Genomic DNA, 27,047 nt, shown 5'->3' on the forward strand with positions numbered 1-27,047 from the left:
ACAGAAATACCGAAACGCATCCATCCCACAACAATTTGTTTGCTTTAAAGAGCAAATTTCAAATAAACGCTCGAACCCCTTGTGGACAGTATGGTTCTACAGATGCAATTTTCTCCCGATTTCACCATTAAGAGATCGATAATTCACTGCCTGTTGGGTAAAACCAGAACCAGGCCCAGACCTCAGAGAGCCAGGGACTGTAGTTTCTAGACGTGCCCTGAAACACAACCCCTCTCATTTTTTTACACAGAAATAAGTACGACTTTGGTACAAACACCCCTGCTTCATGGGTGCTGTCCGTCAGCTTGAGTCACTGCAGGGAAGCAGTTATTACTGTCTGATAAGTTGAACTGAATAACAACAGAGTTGAGATTTCAAACTACTGCGAACGTTTTGTATCTGGGGAAGCAGCAATCCCTCCCGCTGAGGATTTGCCTGGGCAGGAAGCTGCCTTATTGCAGCCTCTCTTTAAAACCCAAGCAATTTCTGGTTTGGTTTGAAATCACTCGTACGTGCTTCTGACAATGCCCAGGAATTAGAAAAGCTGCCATGCTCCTCTGTTTGCGTTGTGATGGCACCGGACCGAGAGCTGTGCAGCAGATGGTACGGATGCAGTAAGAAGTCCACCCCCCATCAGCCTACCAAAAAAACAAAATACACTCATGATCGGTTCAGAATTAATGTTCTCCATTTATTGGTCGTCTAGCTGCAATAAGCATTTTCTAGGCATCACACCTGAACAGCCCTTCTGATTTCTACAGAGATCGTCTCTGATGCGTAAGGGGCAGCATGGAGAAATACATAAAAAAAAATCAGGATGGCCATATGACGGTATTTATTAAAATTCCATGCTTTTCGTTTCCTTTTCCCCCAGTGATGCAATGTTATGCGGGAAGCAGACCACCACGTGTTGAGAGAAAAAAACCCCACAAAACTAAGCCACGAGTGTAAGCCTCTAGAGCTGGAAAAAGTCTAACTGATCACCCAGTATGCTGACAGCCTACAAACCCCAAACTAGATGCAAGATCTTGGTACAAGCGCAGCCAAGTAAGAAAGCTGGTTTGCTTGATTGTTCAAAGTACGTACTGCATCTCTCCAGTGGTGCCCCCAGCTAGAGGCTAAGCAATTTCTGGCCCTATCAGTCACCACCATAGCCACATGTTTCATGTGCGGGGCAAGAAAAAACAAACAAACTATGAAAAAGAAAACTATGAAAACAGAAAAGTTAAACAGGCTGGTTTTGTGCTTGCCAGAGGCTTTTTACAGCCTGGACATTTGGCACCCGGCCCTTCGCTGCCTCTTTCATCAAGTCACTGGGCAGTAGCCATACCTGCAGCTCGTACATCCTGACAGCATCCTGCAGTAACGCTCCTTCTGAGGGAATATCTAGGTCATGTGGAACACAAACCATCTGGGAAACCCAACAGAAGTGGGTTTATATTCAAATAATTTACAAAGGGGGGAACGAACACTGCTTCCACAGCACTGATGCACGGCTAACACTTCCAGGCCTGCCCCTCACAGAACAAAGCAGCAGCACTTCCAGAGGACAAATGAGAAAAATAAAACATTATTTTGTGAAGTTTACAGATGAGTTCAGTTGTGAACCACATGTGTTACTTAGGAAGACAAAACTGAAAACACTTGAATTTGCTGGAAACAGCAAGTACCAATTATCTCCAATTGCTGCCAGCTCTTTATACTGTGGAAAGGTAAAAGGAAGAGCAGCCTGGGGGAGAAAGAAATCCTCTGGTGGGTTTAGGAAGAGTAGCTTCCTCCCAGTGTTTTGTTTGTGCAAAGAATGGCACCACATCACTGAGATCCTGCACAGTCCCAACTCTTACCTAAGTGAAAAAGGGCAGGCAGATGGTGGGCAAGAAACCTCCTCTGAAGCAATTTTCAGACAAGCACTCAAAAGGGAACTACAAAATCGACTATTGTGTCTGGGCACTAATAGCTCTGAAGCACTGCACACATCTGGCTGCCTGCAGGAGCAGGCTATCCAATTAAAAGCAAATTTAACTAAAGATTTCTCAAAATAATTAGTTCCCAAGCATGTAAGTGTGGACATTAAACACATCTCTGTTTATCTGAATCAGCTGTAGGAGGAACACCCTTATGTGCAAGTCATCTTATACTTACTAAATGGCTTTTTTGCCACTAATAACTGTCCTCTCCTTCCCTCCCAGCCCCCTTCGAAGGACACCGGTCACAAATGCCATGTAGTAGGTGCACACCGTACAGCAACCTGAAACAAAGTCCAGGCAGCTAGCACACCATACTGCAGGCTTCTTACTGGAGCTCTTGATTTCCTAGTGGGTGCTGTTAAAAGCTGGGGTAAAGCTGTGACAGAGCACAGAACAGTCAAGGAGTTGCAAGTTCCTCTGTAAAGCTTCTGTGGTAGAAAGGCATTCCAGGCAAGCTCCGAGAACACTTGCTACCAGATACTCCAGGATGTGTATTTGCTCCAGGAAGGGCTAAAGGTGGTTACAACAGGGAGAAAGGTGTGTGTTTTGTTTACTTTAATTATTTCAAGATGAAAAACAATACGTCAAATTCAACAAGTGTTTGTTGTTGATGATGTTCAGGTAAGCTGTGTGCCAACTGCAGTTACTCTTCCTATTCAGATACTCAAGACAGCCAGTTCGACACATCATTATTGGAAAAAATTATATTTTGGAAGAACTCACTACAGAAGGTGACAGAATTCCAAAAATCAAATTACATGAAAATATACATCGCAATTTTCTTTGTACATTAGGTGAGGAAAACTCTGAAGTAGAAGGCAAAGAATATGAAGGGCCACAGAAGAGAGAAGAGGGAAAAGGAGGGAAACTATTTTTGATACCAAACCCAGACATTAGTCATTTGAAAAGCCTACAGATGTGCATGCTTGAACTCAACCTCGAGGAAAAAACAAGCCTCCCCACACACACCCCACCCCACAAACAGGCAATGAAAAAGGCAAAAAAAAAAAAAAAAAAAGGAATATTCACCCATAAAAAGCAGCTCATTCCTACCTTGGACTAACTTAGTCAACTGAACTTCCAAATGAAAGCGCTCAAGTCTCTTGGAAGTTCAAAATCCAGCAGGCTGCTCAAGGGTGCTCCATGGCCAGTTTTATTGCTATACCCAATTCAAGAAGTATGTGCAATTGGGTTTAAAAAAAAAGGAGTGGGGAAAAAAGGGAAAAAAAAAAAAAAAAGCACCTTTGGGACTACAGAGGTCATCATAAAAGAAGACACAGGCAATTGATAGCAAATCCTTTTGGGAAAATTTTAAGTTCTGATGCGGGAAATAAAAGGGAGCTTTTTTCCCCAAAAACCAGAAGAGAGATACTAAACTTTAATAAGCAAGAGATTTTTAATTAAGCCTCAGTGGGTCAAAGGAAAATTAAAGTGGAGGGGAATAAAACAACAAAAAACCCCCAAAAGCCAACTTTATCCTAATCGGTTTAGTTTGACATGCTTCACAAATTGTTGTGTTGTTGTTTTTAAACTGATAAGAAACAATGAACAGGGAGAGAAAAACCTGCTAAAATCTTTAGAATTTACATTATTCTATTCCTAACTACAGACAGCATTATTTGGTACAATGTGTATTTGTGGATGTACATGAACAGTATATATATTATCCGGATCATGTTGTGCTATGTACACATCTTTACAATTCTTCCTGAAGGTTAAAGCAGTTTATTAGATTTCAAAATGCGTAATCATCTTGTGTTGGCACTTGTTAGGCTCTTGTCAGCATTGATAACTGGCATGTTTTATTGCAGCCCAGTTCCAGCCAGTGTTTGCCAACTTGTAACAACAGAAGTCCAGCAATAGGTGGGTAGAGTGCAGGAAAAAAAACAGTGCCATGTTTCTCAATTGGAGACCTACAAAGAAATCACAGCTGTTAAAACAAAATGCCTTACCATCCTCAATTACTTTAAAAAAGATTTTTTTTAAGTAGTGTTTCAAGCTCAAGGAAGGTAATGATGACTTGCTCAAGAACTTTACATACCTCTACACAGAAGACGCATAAATCCAAAATCATCACCTGAGAGAGACTCGAGTTAGTTGAGCGTACTGCATATCCGAGCTCACCTATCAGACTGGGAGGCTCCCGGGACTTGTGTCGATTGTCAAGCACGACAGCGGGTCAACGTTTGCTTATTCACACACAGGGCTAAACACTCGTAGATTCATCATTGAGGCTTCCGTGCACCACTTACAGCAAACGATGGACGCCGCTTGGGCAGCGAAGGTCGGTACAAAGCGGCACAGCCGTGCTTCGGTAAGCAGTAACACCACAGCTACCAAGTCAGGCTGTGCCTGTCTGAAACCAGCTCTATGGCCCCTTCTCATCCAATTCACTGCCCATCCCTTACTAAGGAGGGGTCACCAGGACTTAGAAAAGCTTTTGCCTTCCAAAAAAGCAACACAGCCTATTACTTCAGTATTTGTCATGAGCATTGTTTCGCTAAGGCCAAGTTTAACATGGCAACAGAGCTGAGGTTAGTTAAGGATACTCTGGAGTGTTACTCACAGCTGCTCCCTTTCTCCAACAGGGAAAAAATTGTCAGCTGCATTAACAATTCTTACATTCTAGTTACAGACAGTTGTACAAGGCATTCAGTTCCTTTGCTTAGTCTTTTGATCAATATTCAGCACTTCTCACGCTTTCCCACTGTTCAATCAAGGCATTTCTGCAGAGAAGAGATGTTGCCGTAACAGTCTCCCCCAGCCCCCGAATTCTCACAAAACTAAGAGAAAGGAAGCATCTCCTGTACAACCTTGGTGAAGAAAAATTATTAGGACTATTTAGTAAGCTGTTCTGACAGTACAACCCCTTTAAAATACATGCAGTGCTATATTTGTCCTCCCCCAAGTTCCATATGCTGAAGCTAACTAGTACACACAGGTTGGGGCTTCTCCAGACAGAGGGGTCAGAGCAGTTTGTCAAACCAACCACTAAGAAAAGGCAGCTTCAAGGTGAAGTTCTGTATTGTTTTGGAAAGTGAGAGTGGGAAATTATTAGCTAGTTGAGGAAGTTTTCCCTTGGTATATCAAGATTATAGTGACCAAAGGGCACGTATTTAAGGGCCACATTTTAACACTGAGCTTTCTACAAGAGCTTATTTTAAACCAACCAAACAAAAAACCCCAAAACAACAACACACATCACCAAAAAACCAGCCCCAAAACAGCAAGAACAAACCAATCAGCATTAAAACTAGGATGGGATTGTCCAAATTAAAAACAAGCTTCTGACTTCAGATACTTTAACAGAGTAGCATAAAGTGCAAATATCGCATCAGCTACTCTCAGGTTAAATCTTGTCCAGGCCCTCAGAGATGCTAGTGTTCAGTTTCCAGAATACAGCTGTTGCTCTGAAGCTCTCCCTAAGCCTTCCATAATAAAAAAGTTTTTTAGGCTGCTGAAGAGACCACCACCTTCCTTGATATTATTGACAGGTAATATCTGAACTTGATCCTTTTCAATATGCTATCACTTCTGAACGTTCTTAACAACCTCACTGAAGGTTGGTGCAACACACCACCAACATCTGCAAGATAAAACTCCCCAAATATATACATAAAAAACTTGAGATGGCAAGACAAGATGCTTTTAAGATTCAAACAAGTGTTCTCCACAATAATGAACACGAAAGAATGGTCAGTCCCTTGTGTTACAGCTCTAGTAGTCCCTAAGTGCTATCGATAAAGCAGGATGAATACTGATAAAGAGAATTTCAACTTTCTGAACAGCATAAATGCAAGAGTACTAGAGAAGTTCCCCAATCTTGGCAAAAGGGGCTGTTAATGCACTTGAAAACTCTTTTCAGTCTTTAGAATTGCATACAGCCAAAGAACTGAGATCATGCAACTGAGTAGAAAAGGTTTGGAGAGTTTTTGCTTTTGAGGAAAAAAAAAAATTAGTTCAGCAACACTTAATGGGAAAAACCTCAACTCACATAACTGACTTGTCTTAGAAGGATACTTACCCTGAAAAAAGTGAAGCTACTAGCTGCTGAATAAGTGTCACTCAAAAGCAGTTTCTTGGCTTTTTCTTACACAGCGGGCAACTTTTCTTTTAAATTCTCCATTTCTGTCTTCTCTCCATTCTTTCTGTAATTGAATAGACAGCTTTCAGACGTCAGTCCTATAACAATTTACGAGCTTGAAGAAGACTCTTCGTGTTTATGTTTTCAGACATTAGCCACCTAGTCAACACCTAAATTTGCTTAAAAACGAGCTAGTCACTGAAAAACCTATGACATACAGGACTTTTGAAAGCTTGTTCTGGGTTTCTGTGCAAAGCTGCTCACAAAATAGTGAGGACACAGCCTTTCCCCCTTGGATTTTAGGCATTCTCCAAGATCAACCCAGTGGGTACCAGGATTTCAGTGTCTAGGCTGAAATCTATTTACTTCAGCCTGCAAAGTAGCAGCAAACTCAAACTGCAGACCACAAGCTATTAGTGTGGGTTAGAGAAAATGCCTTCAACTACAGCGATGGGAAAAAAAAAAAAAAGGTGCACGGCTATTGTGGAGCCAGTAGTCACCCCAAGATTTTTTTTTTTAGGACAGTTTCAACTCCCTCTCAAGCTAGCCAGGACATTCCAGGATAGAAGTACAGAAGTCACAGTATTGAGAAGAGGCACAGCAGCATCCTTAGAAAGAAAACACCTTCTAGTTTGATGTGGTGCAAGATACTGGCTCCACGAGAAGGAAGTTCACAGAACATGCAGCACCCCTGTGGGGACAGCCTCTGTGACAGGGATCTGGTTTCGGAAGTGCACCGATGAAGAGCAAAGATCAAGATGAACAGGAGGATAGGCAAGAGGTAAATCCACATCCAGAGATGTGCACACCACGGTATCAAGAAAACCCACTGGAGAAAGTGCAGCCAGTTTTTAGCGCCAGCCTTATGACGAGCTCAGATGTGACTAAGGCTGCTGTGCTGTGTCCCGCCTCACAGATAGGCAAGAAGCGGTAGGAAAACATGAAGAACCCTCCACTTCATTAAATAAATTCCACAGTTCTTAATTTTTTTTATATAAGCAATATATTCTTACTGCAAGGGTGAGGGAAGGGGTAAAAATCAAACCAAAAACATCATCACACTTTTACCTGAAGCAACCTAGCAAAAACCTTTTCTCCCCCTCCTTGGAGTAAAGGCGCATCTGAGTGAGAGGGATTAGGATGTTTACCACCTCCAAGCTCATGCAGCCAGGCAGCACGCTGTAAAGCCCAGTATGTCTTGTCTTTCCAGTGAAAGCACAAATAAGGCTACTAATTAATTTGTTCTTTTTCAGTAATTAATACAGCAAGCATTTGGTTCCTTGGATTGAGACACAGGACAGCTCACACAAGATGGCTTGGGGCCAAGCAAAGCATTGAATTTGTGCACGCCCAGCTTCAGTCTTAGCTTCTGTTTCTACCTTGTACAGTTTCTGTGAAGCCAGTGTTCAGAACTGAGTAGCAGGCAAAGTTTCCAATGTGACAGCAATCTCTCCAAATCTCTTATTTCAGGTCATGAACAATTCTATTTCCTTCTCCCAATATCTAGTCAGGCTGCTGTCCTTCATTTTTTCTCCTTCTCCAAAAGAGAGTACTCCAACATGCATAGTTCATTCTTCCAGAAAGCAGGTATGTCCCCTGCTCCTGTAATACTGTGACTTGCCTGTAACGCCTGATTCTCTAGACTCTCTTAAAACTAGAAATTAAAGAAGGCAAAGTACCCTTTAGTAACTGCCAAATGCTGTTACTGCCCTAAACTTGTACTGAGTAAACCAAGTAGAAGACATCTTGATAGCAGCTCAGAATAAAGCACATGAACTGCTGATTCTTCGTATTAACTAGGACGAGTATGTCCTAGTTAATACAAACAAGATGCAATCTACAATCCAGCAGGAGATGCTAAGGTGCTCGGGCAGCACATTAAGTTTAAAGTTACTCGCAACACCTAACACCACCATTAGAAAAATAGTTTCTAGCATCCGAAGTGATTCCTCAATACTCTTTTCACAGTCAAATTTGGCTTTAAGTTTTTGTTCTTTCAAGTTGGGCTAGAAAATGCTGCGTTTCCTTAAGACTTTTTCAACCTTTACACTAAAGTTTAACAAAACAAATTCATAGTTTTCTATCTAATATCTCCCAGAGGAAAGAAAATCACTCCTGAAGTAGCTGTCAGAGAGTGAGGCATAGTACAGAAAGATTTAAAAGCTTGGGATGCTAGGAAGTTGACAAGTGGAGCTGAAAGTATAAGCTTTCTCCAGCATTAGGTAACTACATTTAACATACATGAGCTTGTAAACTGAGGAATTTTAATTGTACTTTTAGTATTTCATTAATAATGTGCTCCTTCCAGTGCTCTCAGGTTTGCCACAGAAGACATCCCTGTGCCCTGGGGATTTGCTTTCACCAGTAACACAACACAAGAAGGGCAGGTCCAACACTCAAAAGACTGTTAAATGAGGGAATATCTCACTAAAACTTTCTATGGTTTTGTTTTTCTTCCCATTAAGTTTGTTCCACATGAGACTATTCCCATGACGATTTTTCAGCAGAGCTCAAACACCTTTGGAAATACCCACAGCATCAGGAAACTACACTCCCACCTGCTTTGGGACAGTATTGGTGTCGCTGACTTGACAGAGCAAGTTAACATTCCTCTAGAAAACTTCACACCTTGTGATTACCTTCTCCTTTTTCCTCACTCTCCCAGTTAAAAGAGCTAGCACTCCTCTTTGGTGAGAGGACAATACCTGTTAGTCACTGCTGAAAAGCAATGGAAAACCAAACACTTTGGTCTGTCTCATATGAGATACTGAAGTCTGCTCACTTACTCCCTCTTCGAACTGAGAATTTTTTCCCTCCCCATCCCAAATTATTAGTCTAATTGCTATTAATGCAGCTCTCCTGGAGAGCCAAGAGCTGTGTTTATACACCCCTGCAGCACACACCATGCTCCAAAACACGACAGAACCCTCACTACAGGTTCACCCTGGTCTTTGACCAAACCAGGCCACTCTTGCTCACTCCTCAGCCAGTTGTTCCAGTCTGAGACAACACTTCCTCCAAAGCTGGAGGCCAGATGCCCAGTGAAGCTTTTAAGTACATTCTCAAAGCACAGACCTACAAAGTCAAACCTCATGCTTCCATCCATGATCCAGGAAGACTGAGGTAGAGGTGGATGGAAAAAGTCACAACATAATTAAACTGTGGGACCCACCACATTTTTCCTCCTTCCATTCCAATCAATAAACCTGTTAACAGGTTATTTGATTTCCAAACCAAAAAGTCTGGTGCATTATAGGAACCAAAAGGGTTCCAGAATACGCTAACTTCTGCAGCTCAGCACACCAATTGTAAGCACCACATGCATACAGCCTCACAGAATTTTACACGCAACTTCCTTGAAATTTTTTAAGACTGAAGGATCTGAAATCTATCCACAAACTATCTCTGTGCACAAGTTATTTGCTCTAAATAATAAACTAATCATTGCATAGGAGAAATTAAACCACTGCCTAGGAAACTTGACAGCATCTTTCCTTTGCAACCTGTTTAAAAATTTCCTAGAGCTATCTAGTAGTTCTGTTTCACATGAGTGCTTTTCCTAACAACAAGGTGGCCTTAGCCTGTCACATAAAAGGTTCTTACAAAAGTTATCGTACTGTTTGTCAAACTCAAAGCAAAACTCCATTGCAAATTTAGGTTCCTATACTGAAGACAACTGGCAGATCAAGAAAAAAAAGCAATCTTACCGCTGCATCAACATTAGCAGGAGAATCACCGTTGGGATCTGCCAGCATAGAAATAACACTAATCATTATAGTTTCCACTGTGTGAATGGGAAGCCAGCGTTCCTCAGGTTTTTCATAGCCATATTTGTCTTCCCCAGGCTCATGAAGAATTGAAATGCAGACATCGCCATTCTTGTCAACTACAAAATAGAACAAGGCATATTTCAGTAATGAACAACATGCTGGCATTTCTTCAGGAGTTACAGAACTTTGCTCCAGCTAGTCTGAGAACACGTTAGTGGAGACACTTTATACAAACCAGAAAGCAATTAACTATTACAGAACTCAGTCCGTAATAAAGGTTTGGTGGAAGTCTGTTATTACGCCTGGACTTCTGGCACACAGAGCACAGAGGGAAGAACACAATTCTAACATCATGCTGCAACTGTCAAGACTATTTAGACAGACTTCCACTAAAACTTTTTCTGTTAAGTTCAGCAAACTAGACTGTGGTTTGGTTTCCCCCCCCCCCCCCCACAGCCACAGCATCAGCTGGATGTTTCTGCAATATATTGGATTAAGCTGCTGGAGTTAGAAACTGCCTGACAAGTACTCTGGTGTTTTCAGAGCTGAAAGGGACACAGCATCAAAATATCCCCTCTGTCCCTTCTGATGGAAACACTGTGCTCGTCTCCTCCCAACTTCCGACATTTAAAGCTTCAGTAAAGACTTGAGAAACTGAAGAGCATTCCTCTTTCTCAGAAAAAAACCTCCTTCAATTGTATTTTTACCTTCCCATTTATGTCTGGCAGCCCATAAGTAAATGAAACATTAGGAGGAGTCTTCTTTGGAGGGACTAAAAGATGCTCTGATTTCCTTTCATTCCTCACAAGGGGACAACCTTGAGCCTTCTAGATTCAACTGCCTAGTTAATAATGCTAAAATGAAGTATTTGAAGGTATAAAAAAAAGCAGCTATAGAAGTCAAGTTTCTCTTCAGAATTTCACACTTTGGGAGGAAAAAAAAAATCCCTGAAGTTACCAAGAACTCAAGAAGCTACTTTCAGTAGCTTCTGAAAATACTTCAGGATTAGTCTCTCAGAGCAGCACTATAAAAATTCTGCCATGATTATTACTTCTTTATGAAATGAAGATAGCAAAATAAACGCAGAATTTCTTATTTCTAACAAGAACAGAAATGCATTCATCTTCACTGTATTTCAGTTCTTAATTGCAAAAAGAAAATGAAATTTTGTCATTTCTTACCATTTGGATGCCAGATTTCTGTGATGAATTTCATTTTTGGCGGCCTCAGTGGGTAGTCTTTTGGAAAAGTAAGATGAGCCTTGAAAACACCACCTTCACTGGGGAATCAAAAATATCTTAGTAGAGTTTCTTGCAAGTGTAAACTGAAGATTGGAACTTACCAATGTATCTAAAGCTCCAAGTTTACCCTTCGCACAGCTTAACATCACGTTGCTAATTAACAGTAAGAACACTTCCAGATCGAGAAGATCCTTTTACAAGATACTGCCAGGTTCCTAACACTGTATTTTATTTTTTTTTAGAATTAGGATGATGCTTCAGAGGGGAAAACACATCTACCACCCAAAAAACAAAAGAAAACCCCCTAACAAAACAGCAACAACAACAAAATCTGCCAAGGAATTTACTATCTAGAATTACTACTTATTTTGTTCCTCCCAGTACATTTACTAACAGAAAAAAAGTCTTGCCGGTAACTTCACTTCTCAAGTACAGCTTAGCAGATCCCTGATCATTTTCCTCCTCTAGACATCTCCATCCTAATTTCTTGGTATCAGTGTGCAGCAGTGAGCCTCAGTGAAAAGTTACAGAAAGCTTTATAGTTTTATTTACTTCGTAACAAGGATTCCAATACTACCTTCACAATGCTAAGCTAAAGGGACTCAGGTTTGACAGTGACGTATTCTGCACTACAGTTACCCACCAAACTGACAAACAATAAGAAACAAGAGACACCCAGTTTTTACGTGGAGTTACAGGCCCATATTTAACCAGGGTACCAGGTCACTGGTTTTGTTTGGGATTTTTTAAATAGCTCCATTTCACTACCCAGGAATAGTCCCTTCTGCAAAGGCCTATAATAATTGGAAAGCCTCACAGATGGAATACTTGACTAATGCAAGTAACATTTGCCCTGTCACTTGTCATTTCTTGTAATTGAAGTTAGTAACAAAATTTGAAATTGCAAAGGCAGAGATTACAAAAACTGGAACATAACCTCAAAAAAAAGGTGGCACAAGAGGTGCGCTGTGACAAGCTGCTACTCAGTAGTTGTGGTGTCAAAAGACTTGGCATAAGAGAGACAAAGGTGTTCAGTACAATCTTTTTTCCCCCTTATTTGTAAAGGAGTAGGAGCCAGTATCCAAAGCCCACAGGCTACTGAGGAAGTAAACTGTAGCACCGCTAACTAAAGATGTGCAATTCTAGCAAGTGTCTCAAAAAACCCCACCCCAGCCCCAAAAAGCACTAAATCCAAGTGACTTGGCTCTGAACGGCATCTGACTCCCACAGCAGTCACTTACCACAAGCCTTACAAAAGGCAAGCAGTTTCTAAAGATTCCTTGATCCTGGAAAGGGTAAGAATTCCACAAACACTGGCTATTTTAACATCCCTACTAGCCAAGCCAAAAGGAGGGTTAGATTACATTTGCTGATAGCCTGAAACCAGTTAAATCCTCTCTCTCAAAGTGAAAAGTTCTTCTTTCCCTTTTTATAGGAGCAGATTCTAAAGCTACCAAGCTGTACAGCATCCCCACTTGGCCCTCATCAACTACACAGAAATACAACTCTAATTGGATACACATTAGAAATCAGTTAATGAAGTGCCGCTGTCAATTAAGGGAGATCAGTGCCATTTTTAGCAATATTCCTGATAAAGGTGTCTCTGGCAGTAGTCACGTACCAAGTCTAAAAGTCTTTTTAGGTAAACTCTTTACTTATTAAGTGGGACCAGTGATGAGACTAAAGTTGGAAAATTCTGAACCACCTGGTTAAGTTAAACTATCGTGTTCCAATGTCATCATAAAACAGATCAGGTCAGTATAATACTACGTCGTAAAGCAGCAACTAGGCACTGGAAAGGAAGACAGCTTCTTAACTAAAGTCTCAAAATAAGCTGAGCGCTTCAGTGAAGTGCGGAAACATGCTGTTGCAATTTTAACATATAAGAGGTTCAATTAGAAGCAGCATTTCTTTACAGACACCATTTAGAAAGTGGCAATGAGAATATAATGGAGCCACTACAAGACTGTTCAAAAGAGGTCAACAGAAGTTGGAGAATTTACCTCATGCAAGACTCAAGCATCACAATGTGTGCTTGAGGAGAAGCAAAGCAATTTAATTACTGTGCTTAAGCACACACTGCAGAGAGAGGTATATAAAAACTTCATGTTGGAACTAAAACTGACCTCAAGTAAATGTCACTGGGCTTTTTGTATTCGTAATTTACCACTAACAGAGTTCATCTGCAAGAGCTACACTTTAAACTGACCTCTTCTGGGCATAGAGCCTTTTCTCAGGACCTACAGTAGATGATCATATATAATCTCTCTGAGAAAGAGAAATTATTCTTACAGTTAGCCAGAGCTTTTTTAAAAAAAAACAAAACACAAACATACACACAACAAAAAAAACAAAAACAACAACGCACACAAACACAAAAACCCACACACTGCATGTACCAGAGTGCTCCAGGTATATAGACAGCAAACTTGAAAGTCTAGGACAAGACGTTATTGCATGAACTGCCCAGTTTTGTGTTCAAATGTCAACTAAAGAACCCCATCCTCAGGGTAAAAATATAAACTGTTTGAAGCTCACGGGGCAACAATTGCCAGCAATTCAAATTTGATCAGCGCTGAAGTAACTCTAGGTCACATCAGTCAGTTTGAGTTTGGAGGACTTCCAGGACTTGAGGCCAATTCTACGGTCTGCTGCAGTTTCCCCAACTACATCCCTCTTGAATATTTTCCTACAGTCACCAGGATGAAATCGTAACGGTTTAAAATTGTACTATCAGTTAAACTAGAGCCTCATGGCCATAAAGGCAAATAGTGGATTATACCTGCCTTACAGAGTCCGCTTCTCTTTTCTTATGCATTAAAGTATAGCATATTCTTTCTCATTTCTACTCAAGTACAAAGGGATCAGTGTTGCATTTACCCAGGGGAGCAAAACAGTTTAGAGCTTCTGTATAGCAAATTCTGCTATTTACAGACATTTTACTAGTAACAGAGCAGTATTACCTAACTTAAACCAAACTAGAACTAGTAAATTCAAGTTCACTCAAGTTTCTGTATAAGTATCAGTACTTACTATAGTGTATCTGGAGGACCGATAATAAGGACTTCCCATCGATAAAGATCATTGTCATCTATTAAGCCCGCTGAAAAGCCTTCCACTGGATTTTTGTTGAGCTCTGTGCAGGAAAAAGAATTTAAGAGTGACTTTAGGTGTCTACAATAAGCATTTGCTGGTTCTTCTCAGGCCTCTATACATGACCCAAAAAGCCCAAACCCCACAACTTTCAGTCACTGATGGACTTAGGGCCTGGGCGAACACCCTCAGCCCCGTCACACACAACCACAGGCTGGCAGAGCCCAGACCCACAGTCTGACTCTAAAACTAACCAAGTACATCACGAGCAGGAGGGTCAAACAACTCACAACTATGCGACGCAGTCTTCTAAACTAATTACCAATAGGTAGCAAGTGGAAGACAGAAAACAGGTTTTCTACTAATAAAACACGCCCCGAAACATATTGCTTTATAAGAACCCTCAGGAGCCAAGTTAGCTCTAGAAAATGTGAACAGAAGTACGAAGTTACACTGTTTTTATTTAAGACTAACATCCAACTTCCCTTAAATGATTTTTTTCAGAATCTGAAAGCATTTGAGGCCTGTGCTCCGTGCATTCTGGACATGAAGATTTACTACATTCTGAACTACTAGAAGAGAGCACAGAAGATAAGCTGTTATGCTGTTAAGGTTTGGTTGGGGGTTTTGTGTTGTGGTTGGTTTTTTTCCTTACTTTTTCTCTTGTTTCAGTTTTATCCACTGGTGATAATCAATACAAGACTTCAAGCTTACAGGCTACTTCATACAGTTACTGCCAGCTAGAAGGCTTATCTGGAAATAGCTATGCAAAAGTCAGTCCTAGATGTAGACTCCACTAAGTTTCTGGTTTCAGCCTGCTCGAGGAAAAAGCCTAAAAATTCAGAAATAAAAACCTCAGATGAGTTCTGCCTGGGGGAGAATTCAACTGGTGGGAGGAGGGGGAAGAATACATCTCACCCAACAGCTTGGTTCAAAAGCTAATTTAAAAGCCATATTGACGCCAAATTGAAATTCTTGATCCAGCATTTCCAACAGTACACACAAAGTCTTGATGGATCCTGGGTATTTAGGACAGGGGAAGGGGAGAAACAGTTATTCCTTCAACTAGCCAGTCATTTCCAGATTAAATTGGTTTTACAACTACTACTGCACTTAGTTTAAACCCCATCAGACATTATATATAGCCCTCACTGTTACATTCCACAGTACAGTTACTGGACATATGCCCTCTTTATAAGCTCAATAACTATTTTTGTGTTGATTTTGAGGCATTACAGACTGAAGGTCAGGGGTCCTTATAATGCTCTCCGGTACCTGCAGAGGAACTTCAATTAAGAACCTCAGACCTTTATGGAGAAAAGGCTTCCATTAAGTCCAAACTGATTTGCCCATAAGCTTGCAGTCACCATTTTCCAGTTAAGTTCTTAACTATTTAAAGCATGGTTTAAAAAAGAAAAGCAGAATCAATCCAAGCCCTACACAGAAGAGTTTAAGTCCACACAGGGACAAGGCAGCACACAGTTCACATGAAGGACCAAGGTCCTGAAGAGGTAGGTAACAGGAATACCAGCTTTGGTAATTCAGTCAGATTTATCCACAGAGATGACTCAATGCGAAAACCCCAAGAAATGTATTGGAAGGGCTTTTCTTAGAAGCTTCTCAGCAGGAGTTTAGACAACACATGAGGTAAACCGTTCACTCCCCAAGTTGTAGGACAAATACCTAGCTATTGAAGCAAATCATGTTTTTTTCAAGACAATGCCTGAAACAAAAGGTAGTATCATAGGCTGTTTAGCCAAGATGCAAGCTAACCCAAAAACTCCATCGTGCCATGCCTCCACCAGAGCAGTTTTCACCCTCTAGAATCTATGAAATTTTGTGGAAATAGCTGCATGAGCCTAAGTTCTATTTAATTTTAGGTGAAAGGGGCAGAGACAAGTGTCTCACATGAAGCAAGGACTTCACCAGTCCCTTACTATCTCCCTACTACAGACACTCCCCCAGCATCAGGTATTAAAAGTTCCACCACATTAGTAGTTGAACATAACCTGCTTTTTCAGGCAGGGTTTTATAAAAATAAAATTATCTATTGATTGTGCAAAGAAAAAAAAAAGCCACTTCTGTTCAGGACATTTAACTCATCTTTTTGAATATTGTATTAGTATTGTAACACAGAGCATTCGGCACAACAGCTACAAAGTTAAAGAAAAGAGTGCAAATATTAGATTTTAATATCTCACCTGAAAACTTTCAAACTTGGATTTAAGCCTCCAGAACACAAGTTATGCCATTTCTGCACTCCCACAGGGCAAAAAGGGTTTATGCCATGTTCTGTGTCAGAACTGCTCTAACTCAAGCTGCTCACATTTAGCTTTCTTAGTGCTTGCCAGGTATCACTTCTCCATGGTAAGGCTGTAAACAAGCCTACTGGAAGTTAAGCCTCTTGATAAATTCAGCATGCTTGTCTATCTAAATATACCACATTATTTGCACCTAACATATAGATCCTCCTATTTCTTGATTCATGCAATTTAAATTTCATTTTATATCTGTCTTAGCCTCAGAATAACTTTTTTTAGCCTCAAGCCCTTTGAAATATTTTTCATGTACCTGTTCCCAATCAGAGCCAGCTCTTACACTCTGACTTAGACCTAAGACCTTGCAGCACTACATTGCAGAGATCTTGTGAGAAGGAGTAAGATTGCGAGATTCCAACTCTTTAAGGCAGAAAACCTGTAAAGTGTATGAAAGGGACAGCCATTGACAAAAGTCTCCAGCTACAGCAGTTACAGAAATTTGCTTAGTACATGTTGCCTATGATTTTGATGATTACTCCTTTTACATTTACATTTTGATGTTACTCCTTTTATAGGAGATGACAATCTCTGCCTGTAAAAGGTTCTCATTGTCCTTCCATGGCAGCAATACTGAAGCATAGTTCAACTGGCTATTGCTTGCAGAAATGCTTTAACTTGAGGTAAAACAACGGATCTAGGTAAGACACCTTCTCCACTAGAGGTACAAGAATTACCATAGCCAAGTTAAAATTAGCATAAATAATCTGGATGGAAAAGCTCAACTGAACATCAATGGCTGGTTGGCAAACAAAAAAGGAAATCTCAGGAAAGTTTTGCACTGCAATCACAGAATGGTTCAGGTTGGAAGGGACCTTGAAGATCACCTAATTCCAACCCCTTTCTGTGGGCAGGGACACCTCTCTCCTAGTAGTCCTGGTTACTCAAAGCCCCATCCAACCTGGCCTTGAAGATGAAAAACACCATCCTTGACTGTTTTACATACAGATAGCTATGAGTTGCTACTCATTAAAACTTGCAAATACTGAAGCCTAGGGTTTGACTGGATTTTATTACCCTGGATATAGGCAGTGTTGCACATCAGAACAGTTCATTAGTAGCACCACCTAGCTCTTCATGAGTTGAGACTCACACAGCAGTGAAACCCACACACCAACCTCCCAAGTGAAGAGTGGTGGGAAGGGAGGAGCACACACACTCACTCGCACACCCCCAGCGTGTGCAGCCTGCTGCCTGGCAGAGGGACTGCTGCCCGCCAACCCCAGCCTCTGGTGACACTGACCCGGCACTCAAGAAAATGAGACACCTGTTCTCTGCATCTGTCATTTCCTACCAACGCCAGCAGTTAACTGCTTGCAGCCTCAACAGTCCTCCTGGACGAACACAGGGATGATGAATATGCTTCACTGAGCAAAGCATTTGACTCCCTCCTCCAGGCAGGGGGAAAAAGGTCTTGCGGCAAGTCCTCTACAAAACCCTGTTGAAGAACTAGCCTACAAATCCTAGAAAAAACAGCTAAGTCTGACAACTAGAGAACTAGGTCCCTCCACACTATAAACACCTGAATTTTGTTTGAGAATCCTTGTTTAGCTACAGACACACTGTACTTACTGAATATAGATGCATTTCCATCATGTCTGTACCTAAGTAAGTGCCATTTACTTGCTACTACTGTATGTTATATTCTATGGTTTAATGTTTCTGCCACTATTTTCCCCATTTCCTGATACTTTAACCAGAGAAAAAAACAAAAATTCTGACATTCAGTCTAGAAGCAGTTTCAGGTAGTCTTTCGCAGCTCAGGCAGCAGCTGACAGTCAAAGCAGCTGCCAGGCAGGAACACACTGAGAACAGAATTCTGTGGCACTTATAAATTAGCTATTCAGTTCCTTTAACCCCAATCCTGAACAAACACCTGATTTGGGAGGTGAAGATGACTAAAGGCCCACAATCCAACAGAGTTGTTTAAGGCCAGACCAGGCTTTCCTGCCCAATGCCTGCTCTCTCACATGATCCGACAACACCACGCAGTGCTCCTTGACTGGTTTAGCTCTTACTAAAGCAGAACTAAGTTACTGTTGCCTGACTCTTGAGCCAACACAATACCATAAACTGTGCTTCCAGTTTCTGTGTTTAGTTTTAACCAAGCTACTGATGTTCCCACACTCAAACTGCCTTTGTATAAACCAAGGGACTTTCACCAATCCAAAAGCAAACCAGCATCAACAGAAATGACTAAGCAGAAAGAGCCCCATGGCCACACGGAACAGCTATGTACGGCATCTCGGCTTTTCAGCTGGATGTCTCGCCCAGCCAGCCACTGTTTATGAACTCTTTGGAGTACTTTATGCTACATGACAGTACAAAGCTTTCAAAAATACAAGCTTCTACATTCTTTTTAATAGCAGCTGCTGTAGTAAATTACACAGTGGCTGAGTTTTGTGCAGTCAGTGGAACGAGCCCAGCACAAAACCTGAGACTGGACAGTGTGAAGTCCTAGCTAAGGCTTCTGGAGAAGTCACCTACCTGATTTACACAGTTCCCAGAACAAGCGGGCCATATGACAGCTGTACATTTGCTATATGTTACGCTTGGTTTTTCTCAGTTGCTTTTTGGGAGTCTCAGCACTAGTCCAGGAGCTTCTAACAAGTATATAGACTGAAAGTCCTTGATCTAGACTCTTCATCTTCACAGCCCAGGCTATGACTTCCATAGAGTGACATTACTTAACCAAAGTTAGTTATGATTTCCAAGACTTTCCTTTCTGCCTGCATACCCAGCTGTAAGTATTGAGTCTAAAAAAATCAGGGCTGAGACAAAGATAAAGTAACATGATCTCCTTGCACAGATGTATACGCAGAGCTCTCCCCATTACCTACTTTCATCATGTTCTGTCTTGCTCCACAAGCACATCCAAAAAGTTTAGACAAAACATGGCATGAGATTTGCACACACTCCTGGTAACCACTCTGGCAGTGACAAATAAGATAACAACTAAGGCAGAACAGTTTTAGTTTCAGAAGGACACTGCAATTATTTTAGAGCAAGACTGATGTAGTAAGAGACAAACCTGTCTTAAGAGACTCTATCAACCAGTTGAGTGGCGGGTTTAGATTTGACTCTTAACTTTAGCCTGGCAATTAACTAATTCCCAGTGCTCCATGTGTCACCCCCTGTTGAGAAGGGCATTGCTGCACCAACAGGCTTTGCCTGTCACCTGCTCAGCTATACCCGTAGAGCCTTCCAAGGGTTTCACAGTGAAGCAGGCTTTGTAAGAATGAGGGACAACGTTGGGGGTTTCTTGTTTGATTTTGAGTGTTGGTACTCGCCAGGGCCACAGCTCAGCTCTGCAACAAGCGGACAGCAGCACTAGCCCAAAGTGAAAAGGCAGAAGCTCCTCTAACTGCCACGACAGGTCTGACTAGATAGAAACTGGAATTAATTTACTCATAAGGTGTCACATTATTCTAGACATATGCTAAGAATTGAATTTCTTGATTGTGTATGTTCTGTAGCTCCATGTTCACATGAGTTGTGGCATACCTGAAGACTGACAACTGAAAGTTCAGGTCAGCTATTTAGCTGACTCACTGCACTAACCTTAAGTTTGCAGCTCTTCGGTACTGTCATGGCTCTTGAGCTCTCCATAGACCCTCAAGTCCGCGAAGGTGACCACTGACAGACACAGCCGATGCACAGAGGTCTCCAAGCCAGCTCTCTCACACAGACTCCATTAGACCACAGATACCAGACTGACCTGGCAACCCAGCTTACCCAGCCCATGATCTCTTCCCAGGCACCGTTTTACCCAAGAGTCATAAAGACAGGCAAGAATAGGGACAACCTATTTTGAGACACTTTTTCTCTGCAGCACTTCTCATACATAGAAGCCTTCTGTGTATGCACACTCAAACCAGTCCTTTACATCCCACGTTTATCATACACAGAAGGAAAGTCTCTTCCCCCACCCCCTGATGGGTTTGCCATTAAGCAAATGTCTGAACTCAGAAACTTAAGTAACTGCAGAGCACAATGTGCCTAAGCCCACAAGTCTCTTCTCTCAAGATGAAGGTGGTGTTCCAGTTACCTTCCTGCCTGAATCAGCTTTCACAAACCAATGGAAATACAAAACATTAATGAAAACTTTAATTCCACAGTATTGTTTCAAGTTTTGAGATAGGTATGCTTCCAGAATTAAGATTCTCACCAGTAAGTTTAGAAATATACATTCAAATTATTATCAGTTATGTAATTTTGGTAGAAATTAAGATAAACTCTTCCCTGAATAATTCTCTTTGGCTAGACTGCTTGAACCATGCTCTATATCCCATCACACCAGAACCTAGCAGTTACATGACCCAGGTTAAAATGGGGGTTGAACAGGCCTGTTAAAAAAACAAACAAACAAACCCACAAAAACACTATACACACATAAAAAAAAAAAAAAATCAATTCCCAGTACGGTTTGAATTTTGGGGGAAGTGGTACGAAGAAGCAAAGAACAAGTATAGTGAAAAGGATCTGAAGGACTCCGATTCTGAAGTCCACATCTGCAAGGAAGCGCGTATCTCGCCAGGAAACGTTCAGTGGTTTGCCCGTAGAAGCAACCGCAGCACAGGACCCCATTCACCTATTGCACTCAGCGTAACAGAAGAGCCACCTTCATTTTGTCCTCAGGCTCTGAGGAGTGTTTCCAGTCTTAAGAGTCAGACAGGTATTAGGTGCAGACATGCATCTGCCTGTATTTGAGATGGTCACCCCCAGCAGCCGTTCGACAGAGATCTTATCAGGATAATCACGGAGTCTCAGGAACTACTTATCTCATCCCAAAGCAGATGTCAAAAGCAGGTCAGGTGAATCACACTCCACACATACTTACTGCTCCCACCTACAAAGGAACGTACAGAGCTTCAGATGCCTACCGCATACAGCTGCTACAATTTGGCAAGACGAGCGTCATCCCAGGTCTCAGTCATATCAGCGTGGTGGAGTTCAGCACAGAGAGCAGGAAAAGTTAATTAACTTCACAGCTGTTGGCAAATTACCAGACTAAAGCTACAAGAAAATTCCATCCAAATATCTTCTGAGCAGCCATATACACATCAGCCATGAAACAGCATTGCTGAAAAGAGCTAAGAGTTCCAAGTTGCGTGTGCTTTACATCCAAGAACGGATTCTACTAATTCCACTACAAAGTCTGTATCACAAGTCCGTGCCATAGGGCAACGTTAATATCTGCAAAGTTCATCAGAAGCTTTCCTCATCACATGCATAAGTTTTTGTGCAAGTTAAGGACACTTTTCCAGCTTGTACTCCCCCTCACTTATAACACAAATAACAGGTTTGCATATCCTAATTTGAGCTATGTAGAATTATTTTAAGACATTTCTCTCAGTGACTCCTCGCAGCACCAAGTGCAAGGCAGCTAAAACGCCAGCCAGCCTGACCTGCTGTGGTGATGACTGCATGCAAATAGGTTTCCCTTAACTAACAATCCTCGTACAGAGAGATTGTATGTGAAAGCCTTTACAAAGGGTTTCTATCCAAAAGTCTTGACTATTATTCTAAACCTGGGCAAGCACTGTTAACATTCATGCCCAGGAGAGCAGTTATTTTTACGGAATCCTATTTCAATTAGACGGCTATACTTAGTGTTCTTACAAGGACTGGATATCTGATCTCTGTTCCAGCTGATATGCCTCGGACCTGAGAGTAGGAAGGAGAAGCAAATATGAACATTTACACTTTCGGTGTGGCCTAAAGCTCAGACCTACTAGATTGCATAAGAGAAAGATCTTGCCGAAACCAGCCTACTGACAGATATCGACACACCACTGAAAAACTGAAGCATAGAGCAGGTGCAACGTGCCGATAGCACAGGCCCACACGTGAAGTGTTACCCAGATTCTGTTCCCCTCCGCTGGGACAAAAAGCAGACAGTACATGTTTCAGGAGTCACATGCCCTCTTCCTCACCCAAGCCACCTGCTCTTTTTTTCTCCAGGCACCAAACTTTGCACACTCATTTTACTGTTGCATTAGTTCATACTTTCAGAATAGCAGTCACCTTTCAGTTCAGTTCCACTTGATTAGAATCCAATCTCTACGCTGGAAACAAAATCCTGTGTTCTAGATCAAAACAGAGGTTGAATTAAACACATGAGAGGAAAAAAAATTAGCAGAAAGCCTGTTTGAGGCAAACAAGCTCTACCTACAACATTAGCTTTTTTTTTTTTAATTCACCAAACTGTTCAGAAAAAGGCTTTGAAGGAAGTAAAAAATAACTTGTAGGAACCACAAGAGGGACCAGCTAATCCTACCCTGGTTGAATGTCACGTACTGTTCTAAGTCCTTCTTGTATTTAATTTAAGAAAAAAAAAAAATCACAATACAGTAGAGTCAAGGCAGAATCAACTATAACACGGGGTTTTATCTGAAGACTATTCACTCTACTTGATTTATGCCAGATCAGTTTCTCTTAAACCAAAAAAAGATGTTTACCAAATCAACAAATCCTTATAGTTTACAGTTCTGCAGCAGATAACTCTGTAATACCACCAATCTATCAATCACACAAGGCAGGACATTTTAGTGGGATTGGGGTGATTTAACATCTCTAAATAAAGATCTTCTCAATAAAGCAGCAATTCTTCTAATGAAAGTATCTTCTCAAGAGGTATTAATTTTGCTCCTTATTTGTTAGGATCTCCAGCAGCATTCGTCCATTCCACTACTCTCTAACAGAACAGAAAGAAATAACTTTATGGTCAGATCCAGACATGCCCATGCTTTGGTGTAACAATGCCTTGTTTGGGGGGAAACACGGAAGGAAAGCACTTGTAAGTTATGGTAATCTTGGTTCTTCCCCCGAAAGATTAGTAAACCAACCTAGCCAGAGCCAACTGGCTGTGACTGCCGCTGCCCTATCAAGGAGCGAGCTGATGAAGATTGGTTTTGCTTCATCCTGTCCAAGCAACTGGTTGAGGCATCAAGCCGCTGCATTCTGAGGTTTAGCTAAACCTCCCTTTGCAAAACTGCCAGCATCCCTGTGCTTTTGCTCTTGTGACTGCTGTCATACTCTTTTCTTTGAAGAGGTAGAGTTCAGCTTATTTCTGCAAGAGAAACATGTGAAGAACTATCACGCAGCTAGGAAAGTTTGCCACAAGTCACATTTGTTATTTGCAGCGCAACACAAATTACAGAATCACAGAATTCAGGCTGCTTGTACCTGCTTTGACAGCAGCCACTATAACAAGGCATATGTTTTAGCAGTATTATCATTTATAAAGTCAGGATGGATGAGCAAGGTAGTTTTGATCATTCTGTCAACACATCCTCACAAGAAACAGGATTCTCTTATCTGCTACAACAGGGCCCTACGCTGCAAGAGTGTTAAGGTGAGTGGTACACATATGCTGTATCTAAGCATCCCGAAAAAGAATCAGAGCAAAGACTACTGCTATTCTAAAAATTAAAAAAGTCCTTTTAAAAGAATATGCAGGGAGTGGTGATAGCATTTTAAGTTAGGTTTGACACGTGCAGGACCTTGGAGTCTTAACTATTCAGGGCAATAAAGAATATCACTGATCATACAGACAGAGATCACAGAAGCTAACAGATAAGCAAGCATCAACTTAATACTTCAAATTAGCACCGCTCAAATGATTATCTTGTAGACAAACCTACTGTGAACCAGTACCTAGCCAGTACTCAACTGTAAACAAAGGTTTCTTATACCACCAGCCACCGAAAAGATAGGGCATCTCAGTCTATAAAGTGATCTTAATTCCTTTATTCCCTCAGAATTCACTGCTGGGACATTCTGGAAGTAAATCCTATGTAACTGCCAGAAATTCCACTAGTTCAACATTACACTGCAAGATTTTTTCACACAAAAGAAGTAAAAATTGTTGAACTGTCATATTAAGCATTTGTCTTCCAACTTGCTGATTTTTAATTATACATTTTTGCTTTGAAGTAAGAGCTGTAGACACTTAAATAACACCAAGTTTCTCAGATTTGCGAAAAATATTAGCATGGGGTTTTCTGTATCCTAAGTTGGACAATATTTACAACACAATGCAACTTCAGCCAACAAGGGCACGGTTATTCCCCTGCTTTCAGCGATCCCTGTTTATGGCAAAGAGGACTTGCACGTCTGGTTCCACTGCACGTTACCCCTTTCACGGCATCCTCCTGACATGATTTTCCTGGTTCAACTAGACAAGTCTGCCTACTCCAACAAGTCTCTGTCTCAGCAAGGATTTGGCAGAAAGATGAAATGAAAGCATTCAGAGAAATGCCTCGGTCTGCAAAACTCTTGGGCTTGACAGCTCTGGAGACTATATGAGAAGTTTTACACTCTCGGTCATCTCCTGCCTCTTTTCAAGGAGGATAAAGGTTTGGGGCTGCACCAAGAACATGGTCTATTCCCTCCCCACCCCCCTTGAGGGGTGATCTCTGCTAATCTAGTGCTAGATCAGTCTACACACTTGATGCTGACTTTTTTTTTTCCCCCAGAAGTTCAGTTTCTTCTAATTTTTCCTGCACTTTACTCTAATTTTTCCTGCACTTTACCCATAAGAAGAAATGGACAGGTTACAGCTTCTATTTCACATTATTATCAATCCACTACAATATGCTTTTCCTCTCAATTAAAAAAAACACAGCTTGCTCCAGAAAAAAATAGAAGTGTGTCTTCATGCACTCATCAGAGCAACCTCAGATTACATTGTCAAGTTTTATTCTGCATTTTGGTAAGACCCTTGGTTTTAAGTCTCATCAACAACCAAAAAAAAAAAGATGAGTTGCCCTCCACTGTAACAAAGTCTTCAAGAATTAACACTACTCATTAAAGTGCCACATGCCATAGACACCTATTTCCCCCCACAATGTCTTTATTAAGAACCAAAGCATATGGGAGACAAGCCAGGCAACTGTTCTGAGAATTACTGTTTCACATTCTTTTCTCCTCCTGTCATTGGTTTTTTCTTCTTGGTACTGAGGACAGCTATCCAGGCTCTCACTCAAAGAATTTTAATATTCCTCAACTGTTCTACCATTACATGCGTTTTCAACTTTTCTCTCATTCTGTATGTCTTGTTCTAACAGCTCCAACTTCAGACACCTCATGGCTGAATCATGCTAATCCGACAAGCAAGTGATCCGAAGCAATTTAAACTAGTTTGGATCACATAACTCATACCCGCTGCCTGGTCACTGGCCTCCGGAACCCAAACACTAGGCACAACCCAGTGACCCACCACACTCGATATAATGCAGAAGCTGCACGTAGCAGGAGGACTGAAGTATCAGCCCCACCAGGGGAAAGAATACCACAATGCTGATTTTTGTTTTGAGGCAGAACAAGCAGTGTGGGTATAAACAAAGGGAAATGTTGGAACAGCTGAGACTTGGAAGAAGACGGCAGCAGGAAAGGAAGATTAGACATCACGAAGCTCAGTCTGTGCACTGTGACTTCAAGCAGCCTGCCATCAGAAAAAGCAGCGTTGGTCTCATTTCAGCTCAGTTGAGATGTTGCTTGGGTTATTACACACGGGAGAAATGATTTTCTTTCTCACATCAGTTACTCCAGAGAGAACTTTTGAAGAGTTCAAGTCTCTTCCTCAGTATTCACCACACACCCAGTACACTCAATCATCTACAATATGGTTACAATTTTTTCTTAATATATGCAAAAGGATACCAAAGGCACTCATACTACTTAAAACACAAAAACCCCAGAAGAGAGTTGCACATTACATGCAATGGGTTGCAGTATTTGAGTCAGTACAGTTGAATCAGTAATAGAGGCAACTGGAAAAGCTTATCAGTTCCCACCATTACACATGAAGCTTTCAGAAAAGAGTGAGCAGAAAGATAAAAAAAAGTTAACCTCTACACCTGACAGTCTACAAGTCTACTTACATATCCAGCCAGCCTGTGCTTAACAGAAGGTCTTAAGAGCTCCCAAGACAAGGAAAAAAAAACCCTACACAACAGAAGCTGACAGCTTATACTTATTATCAAGAGGTTTTAGCTAAATGCCAAACTTCTTTCCAATGGAGCGCAATTAATTGGTTAAAAGAGACACTCCAAACAGCTGAACAAGTATACTAGGTTACCAAATGCTCATTTTTATCAAGTCAGAGAGCAACTGTTCTATACTATTGTCTCCATAGTGTGATTATTCATACGAAAGAAGCTTCACATCAGATCTAGTCTGGAGCTCCTGCAGTAAGCTTATACCTAGGGTTATGAGCATATGCAAACGTGCAGACACCTCACTGAACGTCAGCAATAACTTCAGAACTTACTAAGGCATTAAGAGATGCATGTTTGTGTCCACAGTATGGATGAGGGGTTTTTTTATTCTTTTAGTTTTTAAGAACGTCACCTTAAAGGAGCAAAAAAACCAAACTGGGCTAAACTAGCTACACTCGGCTTTCTCAAACTTGCCAACTAAAACCAGAAGATAGTGCTGGAGATGCAACAGGCACATCACCTAGCTTGCTACACCTGGTTACGCAACGCCACCTCCTCGCTGCTAACAATGCTGCTTCCCAGCCTCACGCTTCCAGAGACAGGACTGAGGTCTCAGGCCAAAAACCCTCCCCG

General features: G+C 41.4%; 1 protein-coding gene across 1 annotated transcript; it reads right to left on the reverse strand.

Moving 5' to 3' along the window:
- Positions 1-2,656: 2,656 nt before the first annotated feature.
- UBE2G1 (ubiquitin-conjugating enzyme E2G 1) lies at positions 2,657-14,198 on the reverse strand (the record flags this gene model as incomplete). Its single annotated transcript, XM_009876406.1, has 5 exons — positions 2,657-3,880; positions 5,992-6,115; positions 9,759-9,937; positions 11,003-11,100; positions 14,096-14,198. Coding segments are annotated over 4 exons (467 nt in total), but the record flags the coding sequence as incomplete, so codon positions are not given.
- Between the last annotated feature and the right edge of the window lie 12,849 nt (positions 14,199-27,047).

This window comes from Apaloderma vittatum, unplaced genomic scaffold (assembly GCF_000703405.1).
Source record: "Apaloderma vittatum isolate BGI_N311 unplaced genomic scaffold, ASM70340v1 scaffold17369, whole genome shotgun sequence".
Lineage (NCBI taxonomy): Eukaryota > Metazoa > Chordata > Aves > Trogoniformes > Trogonidae > Apaloderma > Apaloderma vittatum.